Genomic DNA, 14,448 nt, shown 5'->3' with positions numbered 1-14,448 from the left:
CAGCAGAGGTGGGAAATGTAACCCAGTGGAGGTTATTAACTAGGTAAGAGTACATAAAAGAAAAAATGGACCAGTCCACATCTTTACAACAAGGTCACATGCATTTTTTTCACATAAGAAAGAGTTCACCTCTCTTTGAGAGAACTAGGTCTTGGCATAAAATACACAAAACACCCATCTGCATAATTTCCTATTTCCCAGCAGCATTACCCTCCCTCGAGTGTCTCCCAAGATGCTAGTGCCCAAAAAGAATCTCAGTGCTAGAACAGGCAGAACAACTCTCGCTTCTCTTCCAATCACTGTCTGAGAGCCCCCCACAGGTAAAGGCTCTGGCAACTCAAGACCCCTGAGGCTCCAGCCCTTTCTAGTGGTCTGGAGATTTCTGAGTGCATCTAATGCTCTTCTGTAATGGGTAGGAAGGGCACTAACTACCTATGTGGACCACAGATTCATTATTATCCTGCTTATCTCACTGGGTTTTTGAACACCATGAAAGTGCTGGTATTTTACTATTTTTTTAGTAAACTATGCCCAACATGGGGCTTAAACTTACAACCCTGAGATCAAGAGTCACATGCTCTACTGACTGAACCAGCTAGGCACCCAAAGTGTTAGCATTTTATAAACTTTAAATATACTGAAAAGGAATTTTTATTAATCTTGTAAGGTAGACTCATTTGCATTCAATAAAGAAAGTCTGTTCCTGGACAAAAGTTATCACACACACAAGTCCTACTATATGTATTGTTGATGCTTGGATTGCCCCGGATTTAAAATAGTCTATGTGACAACAGATGGAGCTAGAGAGTATTATGCTAAGTGGAGTAAGTCCACTAGAGAACGATAAATACCATGATTTCACTCATATGCATAATTTAAGAAACAAAACAGATGAACATAGGCATGCAAAAAAAAAAAAAAAAAAAAAAAAGGCAAACCAGAAAAGACTCTTAACCATAGAAAACAAACTGAGATCAACAATAGCCAAAGTATGGAAAGAGCCCAAATGTCCATCGATGGATGAATGGATAAAGATGTGTTGTATATATACAATGGAGCAATCAAAAAGAATGAAATCTTGCCATTTGCAACTACGTCGATGGAACTGGAGGTTATTATGCTAAATGAAATGAGTCAGTCAGAGAAAGACAAAAATCCTATGACTTCACACATATGAGGACTTTAAGAGACAAAACAGATGAACATAAGGGAAGGAAGGGAAACAAAATATAAAAACAGGGAGGGGTACAGAAGAGACTCCTAAATATGGAGAACAAACTGAGGGTTGCTGGAGGGGTTGTGGGAGGGGGGAAGGAGCTAAATGGGTAAGGGGCATTAAGGAATCTACTCCTGAAATCATGTTGCACTATATGCTAATTTGGATGTAAATTAAAAAAAAAAATATATATATATATATAAAATAAATGACTATTAAAAAGAAAATGGTATGGCGATTCCTCAAAAACATTAAACACATCATTACCATGTGATCCATCAATTCCACTTCTAAGTATATACTCTAAAGAAGTGAGAGCAGGGATTGAAACAGACATTTGTACACCCATGTTCACTGCATTATTCACTGTAGCCCGAAGGCAGAAGAAAGCCAGCCGTCCACCAACAAATGAATGGAGAAAAAAAACGTGGTGCAGCTATATAATGGAATAGTCTTATTCAGCAATAAAAAGGAACAAACTCCTGTTACCTGAAACAATATGGGTGAAATCTCAAAAAAGGCTAAATTAAAGAAGCCGGGCATAAAAGAGTAAATAGTGTATGATCCCCAATGAGGGAAAATCTGTAGAAACAAAGTCAATCAGCAGTTGATGGGACTAGAAGTGGCAGTGGAGACTGACTTTAACTGGGCACCAGGAGACTTTGGGGGTGATGGATATGTTCTAAAATGGAGTATAGGGGTGTTTGTACAACTGTATAAGTGGACTGAACTCATTAAACTGTACACTGGAAATGGACACATTTTATGGTATATAAACTTTCAATAAATTAGTTAAAAAACAAACTGAGGGTTGCTGGAGGAAAGGCGGGTAGGGGGATAGGTTAAATGGGTGATAAGTACTAAGGAGGGGACTTGTGATGAGCACTGGGGGTGCTGTTTGTAAGTCATGAATCACTAAATTCTACTCCTGAAACCAGTATTAGACTGTATATTAACTGGAATTTAAATAAAAACTTGAGAAAAAAAGTAAAATGGTCTACAGAAATTTTATTTGGTTGTTATCTTATGATGTTCTAAAGCCACTTTCCCAACAGAGTATCTCTAGAAAGCAAAAATCACTGAGGAAATTCACCTGAGGCTGTCCTTTTACTGGAGTGTGTGCTGATGTGTTGCTAAGCCTAACTATTCAGGATCTCTGGTCAGTGAGACTGACTCATTCAGCTAACGGCAGTCAGAAATGTTAGCTGTGGAAAAAATTAGGCAGGGATATTAAGAAGGGTGTGGGATTACGTGTAGAAGCCCTACAAAATAATTCTAACGCCAGCTCTGCCTAGAGCTGCTGACTTATGTATAAAGTGAATTAGATATAGAAATTTCAGTATTTTTTTGTAGGAAAATTCAATTAATCAGTTTAAGAAAACAACTGGCTTTCCCTTTGTCCCCAAGGGTGTTCAAACCTCAATTCAAATCAGTTTGTCGATGAGCAATTTCTTTCTAGATTGAATATGCCTATTGTTATCAGTTTCATCATCTGTATAGAAGTTTACCCATATAAAAAATGAATTACACTAAACTTTAGGATTTGATGTTTACAAGCAAGTTTTCCCCAATTTAAACTCTTCATGCCTGTAGATTTTGTTAACTTAGTTGAGTACTTAGAACAAACATTCCTGCTCAAAAGAGAACACCCAAACTATTAATTACAACTCTCAGGTGAGGAGACAAACATCTTTGGTTATTATTACATTTAGTATCATTCTCTGATAGGATTTTTTTCTGGTATGTAATTCATATGCAAATCAAACTGTAGGATGTACAGATAACCCTGCAACAATATGGGGTTAAACTGCGCAGGTCCACTTACGTGAATTTTTTTTGATACAGTAATGTAAATGTATTTTTTCTGATCCTGTTAAATTTTCTGCTCTCTAGCTTACTTTATTGTAAGACTACAGTGTATAATGCATAGAACATAAAAAATGTGCTAAGTGACTATAAGACTTCCAGTCAACAGTAGGCTACTAGTAGTTCAGTTTTTGGGAATTCAAGTTACGTGTGAATCTTCCACAGTGTGGTGGTCAGCACCTCTAAGCCCTGCATTGCTCAAAGGTCAGCTTTGTAATTATTTTAATTTCTACGTTTTGCATTTATGTATATCTCCTGTGGCTGAGGCTACTAAGGACCCAAACAGTTTGCTCACTTTGAATGGTTTGGTAAACAATTATTAAAAACATAACACACTCACTGAATGAAAAGACAGTGCTTCTTAAAATTAACCTCTGCCCCTCTGAATTTAATTCTAAAGTGATCCTGGTAGCTTGGCATCGATGAAATAATTTTCTTTGCCTGTTACTCTTGTTCTATAGTCCAATTATTACTAAAAGTCACATCAAGATGAATCTAAACTTAGAAACCGCTTCCTTTAGGCTCTCATAGGCGTGTTACCTATGCAAGGGCTGTTCCCCTCCCCCTCCTCCAAGTACCTGTTTTCTACTTTTTGGTTGTAAGACATTACTCAAATGTTGCCAACAGGTATCTCATCAAAAGTACAAATTCAGAAAGATTCAGGGAAACTTCTAAAGATGCAACCCACCCCTCAGGAAGTAGCTTTGCACAAGAACCTGAACCTAGTTCAATAGCTCCAGGAATTGATGACTTTCTCTAGCCTCCTTTAGATCTCTTTCAATCTTAAGGGATGGTATTTGTGGAATCTGTGCCCCTTCAACTCTTCTTCCTCACCCGGGAAGCTGGTGTGTGCCTTCTAATGTAAGATTCTCTGGTCTGTGCATACTCAGCGGATGACTTTTCTCATCTAATGTTGCTCAACCAACACCACCAACTCTTCCTTCCAGCCAACAATAAATAACAACAGTAGGAAGTTTTACTCCATAAAGCATTAATAAGATATTTTAATGAGAAAAAAATCTTAGTCTTATGTTTCTATTCAAAGACACTCAAAACTAATTTTTCCCTGCCCATCCCTTCTAAACTGCAACTTTGTGACCATGTAATAAAGGCCAGTTTAAAGATTTTTTTTTTAAAAAGTTTAAACCTTTTTAAAAAAGATTAAACAACCAGGCTAGCAAAAAGGTACTCAATACATACTTTCCTTATATCAAACAAGCTAATATTTCAGTACAATGTAACTATACAGAATATATACAATACACATATGTTCACAAAGCAAACACTATAGGCTCAGAACAGATTTGAAAAAACATGATATTCACATTGATTACAATAACTCTAAAAATGATTGTAACGTTGAAACGGCACTTAGTTTACAAAAAAGTCACAAAAATATATATATATATATATATGTATATATGAAGTCACCAAGAACTATGGTTCCTGTAAAATACTAATAGCCAGATACTAGTATATAAAATGTGAAGTTCTGACATTGTATACATTTTTAGGAAATAAAACAAAATCCAAAACCATTTTTGTTATTGTTGAAAGTCAAACATGCCAAGAAGTTATTAGCTATGGCCACTGTCACCAAGTACAGCCATATTTAAATGAGATGACAAGTGGATACAAAGCTGGTGAACTGGGGACTGGCACAGTTAAGAGAGTTGTACTGGTTCTAGGAGAGGGCTGAAGACATAAAAACACCCATCTACATAATTCACATTTCTGCCCCAGCATTACCCTCCCCCAAGGGTTTCACAAAATGCCAGTGCCCAAAAGGAATCAATGCTGCAAGGTAAAAAAGTTTCCCCCAGGCTTCTTTGATGTTGGCCTATAGGAAAATATTAAGCATGCATCGGCTAAACAAAGCAGTCACCCAACTGGAAAACTGTGGTGCAGCTTCCTCCCAGGCTGGTTGTACTAGAAAGTACTCCAGTTTTTAAACAGAGCCAGATTTATATGTTAGCTCTGTAAAATACTGAGCAACTGTAGCAGCAAGTATGAAATTACAGAAACAAAACCACAATTTTATTTAAAAATTCATTTCTGTGACATCAAAACAATTTTTTCCTTCTTATCTGTCTCCTGTAACCAGACATCAATTTCTTCTATCACTGAAGTATGGTCAATTTCAATTTCAATCTGACTTTCTCATTATGCTGCTGTGGAAAAAGACAAGTCCTAATCTTGGAAAATTTTAATTTACTCTTAAAAATGAGAATACAGGAATTTCAAAGTAAAAAAAAAAAAGTCTGTTCTAAAAGTATCTCACAAATATATATATTTAAATATTAAAATAGGTTACCTAGGATTTTTATAAAATGGCTTTTGAAAAGATAGTAGAGGCACAAAGAAGCCACAAACTATCTTCCAATTGGACATAAGGTGCCACAAGGGTGCCATACAAAGAGGCAGGCAATCTCTATCTGATGCAACAGGAGGCACCAGGAACAACAGAAATATCAAACATATTATTGGGACTTGGATCAAAACCAAATTTTACTCTGTTGAGGGCTGTTTTTTTTTTTTTTTTTTGATTTTGAAATATATGCATTAGAAGCCATCACTTTGTATAAGGAAGAAAATGAACAAAGATTATGATCTTACACCTTCCAAATACCTGGTGGCATTCATTTTAGGCACCTGAAAGATGAAAAGCAGTGCAACTTTCAATAATTTAATGGACTACTCTCAGTATGAGAGACTTTACATAGCATCTATCAACTTGAAAATTAAATTGATAACTGAAACAAAGCTCTTAGAGAAAACACACTTACAAGGTAATCATAGAAAAGGTTCTCTCTAGAAAGCAGAGGTTTCTAGGAACTGCACAAAAGGTTTTACCACCTTTAAATGAACACAGCTTCCACTAATGCCAACGGAATCAATGTATGTTAAGGGGAGATGGCCAGCTCCTCTTCAAGTAAGGAAGATTTATCCTTCCTTAGAAGGTGATGTACTTTGGTAACCTGAACATTCAATTACAGGATGATTTTTTAGCTTAACTGGATTATGAAATCTGGATATAGTTAGACCAGCATTTGGGAAAACAAGGATAATTTCATAAAAGTCATGACACTAGCCCCTCAAACCATCAAGCAGCAATTTTATCAATAAATCATCACAATTGAGCCCAAGGCTTTAAGTTTAATCAGCAAACTTAGTCAATTTAAAGAGAAAGGCAATAATCAAAGAATTAGATTTTATAAACCAGGCACTTCAAACTGAAATTAAAAATTTTAAAGTTAAAACAATTTTTAAAAAAAAAAATTGTTTTCAATCAATGGTCTCCACTTTTAAATTCTTTGTAAACTATTATGTGCACAGGTACCCTGGTATTAGCTGTAGCTTGCCCGGGCCCTGCACAGAGGAGGCTCTCTTCAAGTAGCACAAGCACTTTGAGGTGATTCTGTATTTTGGATACTGCCAAACTGAGACTCCAATAACATTGCCTGACATTTCTGCAGAGACTATTTGTAAAGACACAGAATTGTTTTTTCCCGTCACAAAAATAGAATCACTACAATGTAGTGGAAATATCTAACTGTATTAGTTTAGTATGAAGTAAAAAAAAAAAAAAAAAGTACAACTGTGATGTCACTAAGAGTCTACATTCCATAATGATATAAGCTTACTTCCTCCCATTAATAAATTTCAACATATTTATAATCTAAAAATGAAATATCCACAGAGTGTCTGTTCCTTAGTTGAACCTGGAAATTGGTTCAATTCCACTTTACTGTTTAATCTGAACCATTATTGCTTTTGGCAAACTCATCTTGCTGAGGACTTCCTAGATAAAAAATACCCTATATCACCACATTCTGTCAAGCAAAATGACACTAAAAGATAAAAGTGGGCATAAGCAAAATAAAAAATAAATTTAAATTTTGACCATTTTAGCTTAAAGCTAAAGGAGTATGCTTAGCTATAAATATTCCTCATAGATGTGTATATACTATAATAGAACTCTCCTTAATTTTGTTCCACTGCTTCAGAAAACAAAATCTAGTTTCTAATACATTCTTCTCTGTTACTTTTAAAATCTGAATATATTATAAATAAAGTATCTTATGTCAATAACTTATAGTGAAAATCACATTTATTACCTTTTAACAACTTTGGGTCGCTTCCAAACACAAACTTTACTAGCACCCGCCCACACCCCCCAGTTAATATTATATCTAGACAACTATTCTCCCTCATTTGGATGTATATTTCAGAGTTATAACTTCACATTTTGCAGATGAGTGACAATAGAGTAAGTGCCACATGAAAGTTTCTTGTTCTCTTCTTCATCAATTCACCAAATCTCAAACTCCTTTCTGTTACGATATTACAATTTAGGACTGTTCATTCCTCAAGTAATAACAATGATTCCCTCCATGTGGTAAAGTACAGAATTGACATTACCTTACACAATAATGTATTTTTCACGGACTACAAAGTTGAGAGACTAAAATTGATCTGAGAATCTTCAAACTAAAAGCCACTAAATAAGATAACTGGCTTCTATTTAGATGGAGTACAAGAATAAAATGAGAGAGCAAACAAAAGACTGAAAGAGTTAATACAGCTTCCGAAGGCTCCCAGGGGAATCATTTATACACTAGGAGAGTCTGGCTCAGTAGTTAGAACGTAACAATGATACCACATTAGACATGCTGACTAGTCCATTCCGTTTGATAAACTATTTTAACAAAATGCAAGTTTTTCTGTTTGCTTTTGAAACCAAAGAGCATGTGTCATAACACGGAACCAAATTACTTAAGCCGGAATGGTTTATATGCTGAAATGTTAATACGTAAAACTGAATGAGGTTATTTAAACATTTTAGTACACTCTGTCTCACTGAAATCAAGAACTTAAAAAAAAAAACAAACCTGGCAATATAATTAAATATGCAACTAATTATGTGAAATAAAAATTAAGATTACTTGAAATTCAAATTAAGAAAAATTCATTTAAATATATTTATGGATGATAATCTCCATCTGTTTCTGTTTATAAAAACCTTTAAAAAACCCAATATTAATCTCTTTTTTGAGAATTATTACAAGCATTCTCGTGCTAGATGTTTCCATTGTTAGAACGCACCCCTGAAAATGGGAAGAATGACTGCAGGAGATTGAACACCCAGTTTCATAGAAAGCATCTTTGCTCATTTCTAAAGTGTATCATACCTATTTGGTAGCATAAAAATGGAAAATAAATGCTTTTCTTGTATAAAATTCTTGGTTTTAAAAAGGCAATTTATCCTGCATCCTAAAATTTAAGCCCTTTAAATATCACAAAGTTACCCTCTTGGGCCTTATGAAAGACAGCTATACTTAAGTATTCTAAACTGGAATTTTTGTTTAGTTATACTGGTAATTTCTAATGGATGGGATAATGGAACTGGCTTTCATCTCTTTGCAATGTTTTCCATATATTCTGGTAAAATTATCCATTCAATTATCCCTCTCTCAGATGAATTTTAAATAAACCTAAATAACACTATATACAATTACCCCTTGCAGCTTAGTTTAAGCTAAAAATCCTTAAATTGTGTATCAAGCAAAATGGAGAGCCTCAATGAAAGAGAAAAAAGGCCTTTGTTTATATCATTTTATGTTAAATACTAATTAATTAGTTACCTGTATTGTTAAGATTTGGGGTACAGACAATAAACCAAGTATACATTTTGATAGTATATTCAAGTTTTTCATAAAACTTGGAAATCTGTGCAATTTGTAATTACCAATGAAAATCTAGTTTCCATTTGGGAAAGAATAGCCAGTGGTGGTAATCCTACATTCTGAGAACACAGAATACTTCAGAGCTGCCAAAATTGTGGGCTTTCTTAACACAGAGTTCTCAGGATAGGTAGGGGATATGCTAAAACACTTTCAATCATACAAATCCCCAAACAATTCTTACATGTTTATTTTCTTTAACCCTTATTTCTTTTTTTTTTTTTTCCTTTACTTAGTTATAAAAAATAACTCTTAGAACTGAAGGCAACAATGATTCCTGGTCATTAATTTTACCTATTCTTTGTTTTGCCCATATAAAGATTCTAAAATTAACTCTGAGGTTTATCCATTGGCCGGCATAACATTTTTCAAGGGTATGTATGACGTTAAAAATAAAAATTCCTAATTTTTCCAGCTGAGACACAGCAGTACTGCTACTAGTAAGTATTACAGTCTGTTGCAAAAAGCAAATTCAATCCTGTTAGTAAAGAAGCATAAATGATGGAAGCCCAGTATAACCTGTGTATGTTGATCTTCCTGTAGGTAATATACCTATGTTTGGGAGCAAAGGGCGGGGAAACAGGTTCAAGACTGAGATAAGCAGTTGGAAACAAGTTAAAACTTGACAGCAGAATTTGGAAAAAGAATGTTACCTGAAAAAAATCTTCAATGAGTTTACTTTCCCTTCCTTTACATTTGTGGGAGGAAAATCAATCACAGAATTAGCCAATTAAAAAAAAAAGAAACAATAAAATCACTATAACTTAAAAAATTAATTTTATTATTAAGGTCTAGCACCCAAACAAAATTCAGATCTTGTGTTTTGAATAAGAAACTATTTAGTTTCTTTTTCTAATTTAATCAGGTGTTTTCATAATTATTAACCTGTGGGTATATACATAGAAAAAAGGTTATTCAAAAGTTCATTGTTCATGGACTCATGAATATTTAGGATCAAGGTCAGTGATGCTTTAATGGCACCAGATGCAAAGTATACTCCAGTCCAGAGTATGATATAAATTTCGACTATAAATCAGGAAGTTTCATTTTTTTTAGCAGCAAAAGAGGTGATATTAATTTAAGGTTTTTAAGTTTTCCTTTAGACTTAGTTTTTTCCCCTAGATTTATGAGTCCTAGTTGATCAATTTAAAGCCTTTTCTCATCTGTTACATTATTGCTTACATTGTGTAAAAACTACACTAATCCTTTTAATAAACTTGTCAAAGTCTAAAAATATTTTCAAACAAAAACAATGTATCAGTGACACAGGGAACTTTGTAAACAATCTTAGTTGGGTTAAGAACATAGCCTTAACAGAGAATTCTTTTATTTTGTCCAAATCAGCACAATAAAAACATCCTCAACAATACATAAACCTATATATAAAATATAGAATATCTCCAATATTTTTCCTTTATATAATATCATGCCAGTATATGCAAGAGGGAGTACTGTTCATGGGGCAAGAGGGGAAAATGATTTAGGCAATGACCTAATTAGCCAGGCATTAACATTCAAAGACCAGGTAAACAACAATTTTAGTCAGAAAAACAGTATTAAGAGTTCCTATGAAGTTGGGATTTATGTACTTCATTTTCCACTCCTGGTCACTTCATGCACAGCCGGCTATTCTCAATCATGGTTCTCTGCCTTCTTTCACAGAAGAAAGATTATTTGGAGTGGTACTAAAGAAGTTCAGGGAAGGCCTATCCCTACACCAAATTTCACCATGAAAAATAATAGAAATGACAAAGCTTAAAAAAAAAAAAAAAAAAAAAAAGAATACATTGGATTTCAGAAGTATTTACCCTAATAATTTTTAAGAAAGCTTACCGTAAATATTTCCTAAACCAACAGGCTTTACAAAATATTGTACAATGTCCTGTGTATAGGAGTAAACATCTATTCAGGCTGTCAAATTCTGTTCAGTAATTTGTTTCCGGTGTACCCTTTCATCTCAGAAGGTCAACAATGATCTGAATTCTTCTTTACCTAATGATCTCATTAGCCTGCTTTTAACAGTGGAAGAAACTGATACAGGCTTGAAGTCAACTGGTTCTCCTGAAGTCTCATAGTTTCAATTATGTTTCAACATCATGTTGTTGTGCACTTACAGAAGCAATCTCTCAGTCATGAAAAATAAAACATCAGTTGTGGGGCTTACAAAGTAAAAAGGGAAATTCTTTCCCAAACCCTTTTTTGTTTAAAAAATTAAATTAAATTTAAATGTACAAGACCAAGCACAGGCACTTTCCAAAAACCAAAAATGAAGCCAAACCATGAAATTACTCAATGGTTATAGAAGACAGCTCTGATTTGGGGGGGTCATCTCTGGTTGCCTCGGCACAAGCACTGGTCTTTGGCTGCTCTGGCATTTCTTCCTCTTTTTCTGCCAGCCCACCAAGAGACCCCAAGGGGAAAGTGCTTTCACAATTCTGGGTCGAGGAGACCTGTGAAATTACAGGCATTTGAACAGAGGAGTTGCTTTCAAAACTGTGTTCTCCAAGATCATACTGAACAAGGGTCTCTTCTTGCTCCTGGTTTAAGTAGTCCGGTACTAGGAAATCACTAGATAAGAGGCAAAGGATGAAAGAGGGAGTTAATTTTGAAACCAGTAATAAATTAGCCACAATAAAAAGACCTGATTTGTAAAACAAGATTGGGATTTTTCATTTCTCTAGTTCTTGACTAATTATAACTCAGGATATTCAAATTTCTAAGCTTTCCTAAATATGAACCCAAGCCATCCATCAGAGCCAAAGTATATGAACTCTACTATCAATAGGATTAATTATCACCTTCATTGTCACTTTAGACCCCTAAGCAGCCTTTCTTGTTCTATGTAGAAGAGTTTCTGTATACAATTAGCATGCTCACTTAAGCAAATATCATTTGAATAACTTATGCTTAACTTTTCTTGGATTATATGCTAATTAAGAGGTATATAAACCTAAGTTTTTATTACTTCCTGGATATAAGTTAGTTAAGAAACTAAGTCCTTATGCATAAATGACAGTATACATAATGTACTATATAGAGAAATATAAAGAATAATTTGTGTGTATCCTGCTATTAGATTTAGTATATGAAAACAATAAATTCCATTTGAAGTAGGATTTGAAAATGAATGCCATGAGATCAGTTATATATTAGTCCTAAGGAAGTATTTATTAATACTGAAAATATTTAATATTATATTGATAGAATTAAATATTTAATTATTAAATATGGAGAGTAAAATATACCAAAATTTTAACAACAGTGGATATTAATCCTGAGTGATGAGATCAGAAAGTATTTTAATTTCTTATATTTTATACTTTCCTACATTTACTAAGTTTTCTACTATAACATTTTTTGTAGTTAAAGCAAACATAAAATATCTCTTAGATGCTTTAATTAAATCTTTATTGCTGGACTTAAAAAGTTCGTTCTACTAGGAATGTTAATAACTGATACATTTAAGAAGGTGGTTTCATAATCTGTCCAGTATTAATAAAAAAATTAAAATATGTTCATTTGCAAAACAATTTAAAATGTCCTATGTTTTATTTCTTAAGAAGTCTTCAGTGTTAGACAGGAAGAACAGAGGACAGAAGGTTCTGTACAGGGAAAATACAGGCAACAGAAGTGGTTAACTATGACACTATCTTAGTTCTGGACAAACGATGTTTGATATGATATGTATAATTTAGGTTTCGTGAGATGACAACCAGACACTCAGACATGAGTAAACAACATGAATGTCAGGTCTGAAGAGGAAAAAAAATCTGCAGGAATAGTTTGGAATTTATTGAAAAGTAAGATTTAAGAACTAAAGATGGTTTAAAATTTAAGTTTAGGAAGATTTCATTTTATAAAAAATTAAGGATTCCTACAGATGTACATATTTGATAAAGTATTAAAAAAAGACAACAGAGTTTTATATTTAGAGACCTCTGAAATGACCTTTAAAGCTTACATTTTATTGGTCTTTATGCTTCAGGCTTCTTCATTTGTAAAGAGACATGTTCAGTCATAATACTAGTTAGTGGTAGAGTCAGAACTAAAACCTAACTTCCTTAGATACTCTATAAATCAGAAAGGAATTCTATCATAAATTATTAATGAAAAGCATGAGCTTTAAATTGAAAGAAAAAGGAAATTTAATTGAAAATAATCATATCCATTATAGTTGCTGTTGAAGTTCTTTTCTTTATTGGTAAATATATATCCCTTTATATAGAATTTAAAAAAAAGAGAAGTGGTCAAAAGTTTTGACATCCAAAGAGTCTGAATTAATCCAGTACCACTAAGAATCATCTAACACGGTAAATTTTCCAATAAGGTCTATATTACTTTAAGCTTAATTATTGAAAATACAAAAAACTAAAACCCAAGAAACAAAAAAGACAAAGCAAGAGGTAAGTAGTCTACTTCTGTAGGGAAAAATTTCCAATACCAACTAGAAAAATATTTATAATTGTATATACCTAGAAGATCCAGCAAAATTGTATCAGATCAGGAGATGAGAGTATGGACAGTGGAAATTTAAAAGGAACGTGACTGAGTAGCCAGCAACCTGATAAGCATAGCAGGCCGCCCTGACAGCAGGGAAAGAGAGTTTAGTAAGCGGTTTTCCTGGCTCGTTTTTGTTGTGCGCCTCACCTGCTCTGGAAGTAGTTTGCTAGCTCTGACGCTTCATGGTTCAGACTCCTCAGGTGCACGATTAAATTTCCAGAGTTGGTGAACATGGCGCCACATGTTTTGCACTCGTAAATCCGAGGCTTGCGGATAATGTGCCGGGAAACCCTCATGTGGTGTTTATATTCCCCGAAGGAAGTGAAAGTGGCACTACATATCTGGCACCGGAAACAGCGTTTACCTTCATGCTTTAGGCGATGCATCTTTAGCGAGTAAGCCCTGGTGAACTTTTTCCCACAGCGGTCACACTGAAATGGTTTAATTCCTACAAAATAAGGCAGAACAAAGTATTATCTAAAAACAAAATAAAGTGAAAGGTGACAAACCTCACAAATTTCTGAGCTACAATTTTGTAGCAACAGGCAATTTAAAAAGGCAAAAATCACCAGCAAAAATGGATTCCAATTCAACATCTCAGAAAAGGTACAGAACATTTGAAAAGTCACTAGGGCTTTAAAAAAAAAAAAAAAGGGCATTAGAAGGAGAGGTGAACTAGTTAATATATACTCAAGTTGATTTCCGAATATTCTTCTAAATCATCTATTTTACAGACTTCAAAACATAACCACAGTATTTAAACAGAATCAAATCCCCATAAAACACCATTTCATTAAAGTGGTAAAGTTTATATTGAAAAGATGTGAAAATGTACCCACTCTTCATTACCTGAGAAATGAGAAGAAAAATCTCTGAACATAATAATCATGTTAGAACTATCATTTGGTGAATTGGATTTATGGGCATATTATGTAAAGTGATAGAAAAAATATGTAGAAACTAATATGTGAATTATGAAGTATATTAATTATCTCTTCAATTATAGTTTTAGCAAAAAAAAAATTAAAAACCTTCAAAATACAATCTGTTGATTTAAGTCATAGGGAACTGATAATATTAGCTCAGGGACTATTAGACCTATCTACAGAAGAGGAAAGCAAG

The 14,448-nt window shown here is 33.9% G+C and overlaps 1 protein-coding gene across 3 annotated transcripts in view; it reads right to left on the bottom strand.

The window, feature by feature from the left end:
* Positions 1-4,066: 4,066 nt before the first annotated feature.
* The window catches only part of ZBTB44 (zinc finger and BTB domain containing 44), a 68,744-nt gene continuing 58,362 nt past the window's right edge, over positions 4,067-14,448 (bottom strand). For 2 of the 3 annotated variants that reach the window (XM_027036925.2, XM_053203858.1), the window contains 2 exons: positions 13,474-13,774; positions 4,067-11,394 (listed from right to left, as the gene is read on the bottom strand). In XM_027036925.2, the coding sequence (XP_026892726.1) occupies positions 11,112-11,394; positions 13,474-13,774 (584 nt within the window). In that variant the 3' untranslated portion in view covers positions 4,067-11,111. The remainder of the gene's footprint in view (positions 11,395-13,473; positions 13,775-14,448) is intronic. The other variant, XM_027036926.2, reaches the window with a different exon arrangement.

This window comes from Acinonyx jubatus, chromosome D1, assembly GCF_027475565.1.
Source record: "Acinonyx jubatus isolate Ajub_Pintada_27869175 chromosome D1, VMU_Ajub_asm_v1.0, whole genome shotgun sequence".
In the NCBI taxonomy this organism is placed as follows: Eukaryota; Metazoa; Chordata; class Mammalia; order Carnivora; family Felidae; genus Acinonyx; species Acinonyx jubatus.
This window is presented reverse-complemented; position numbering and strand designations above follow the sequence as displayed.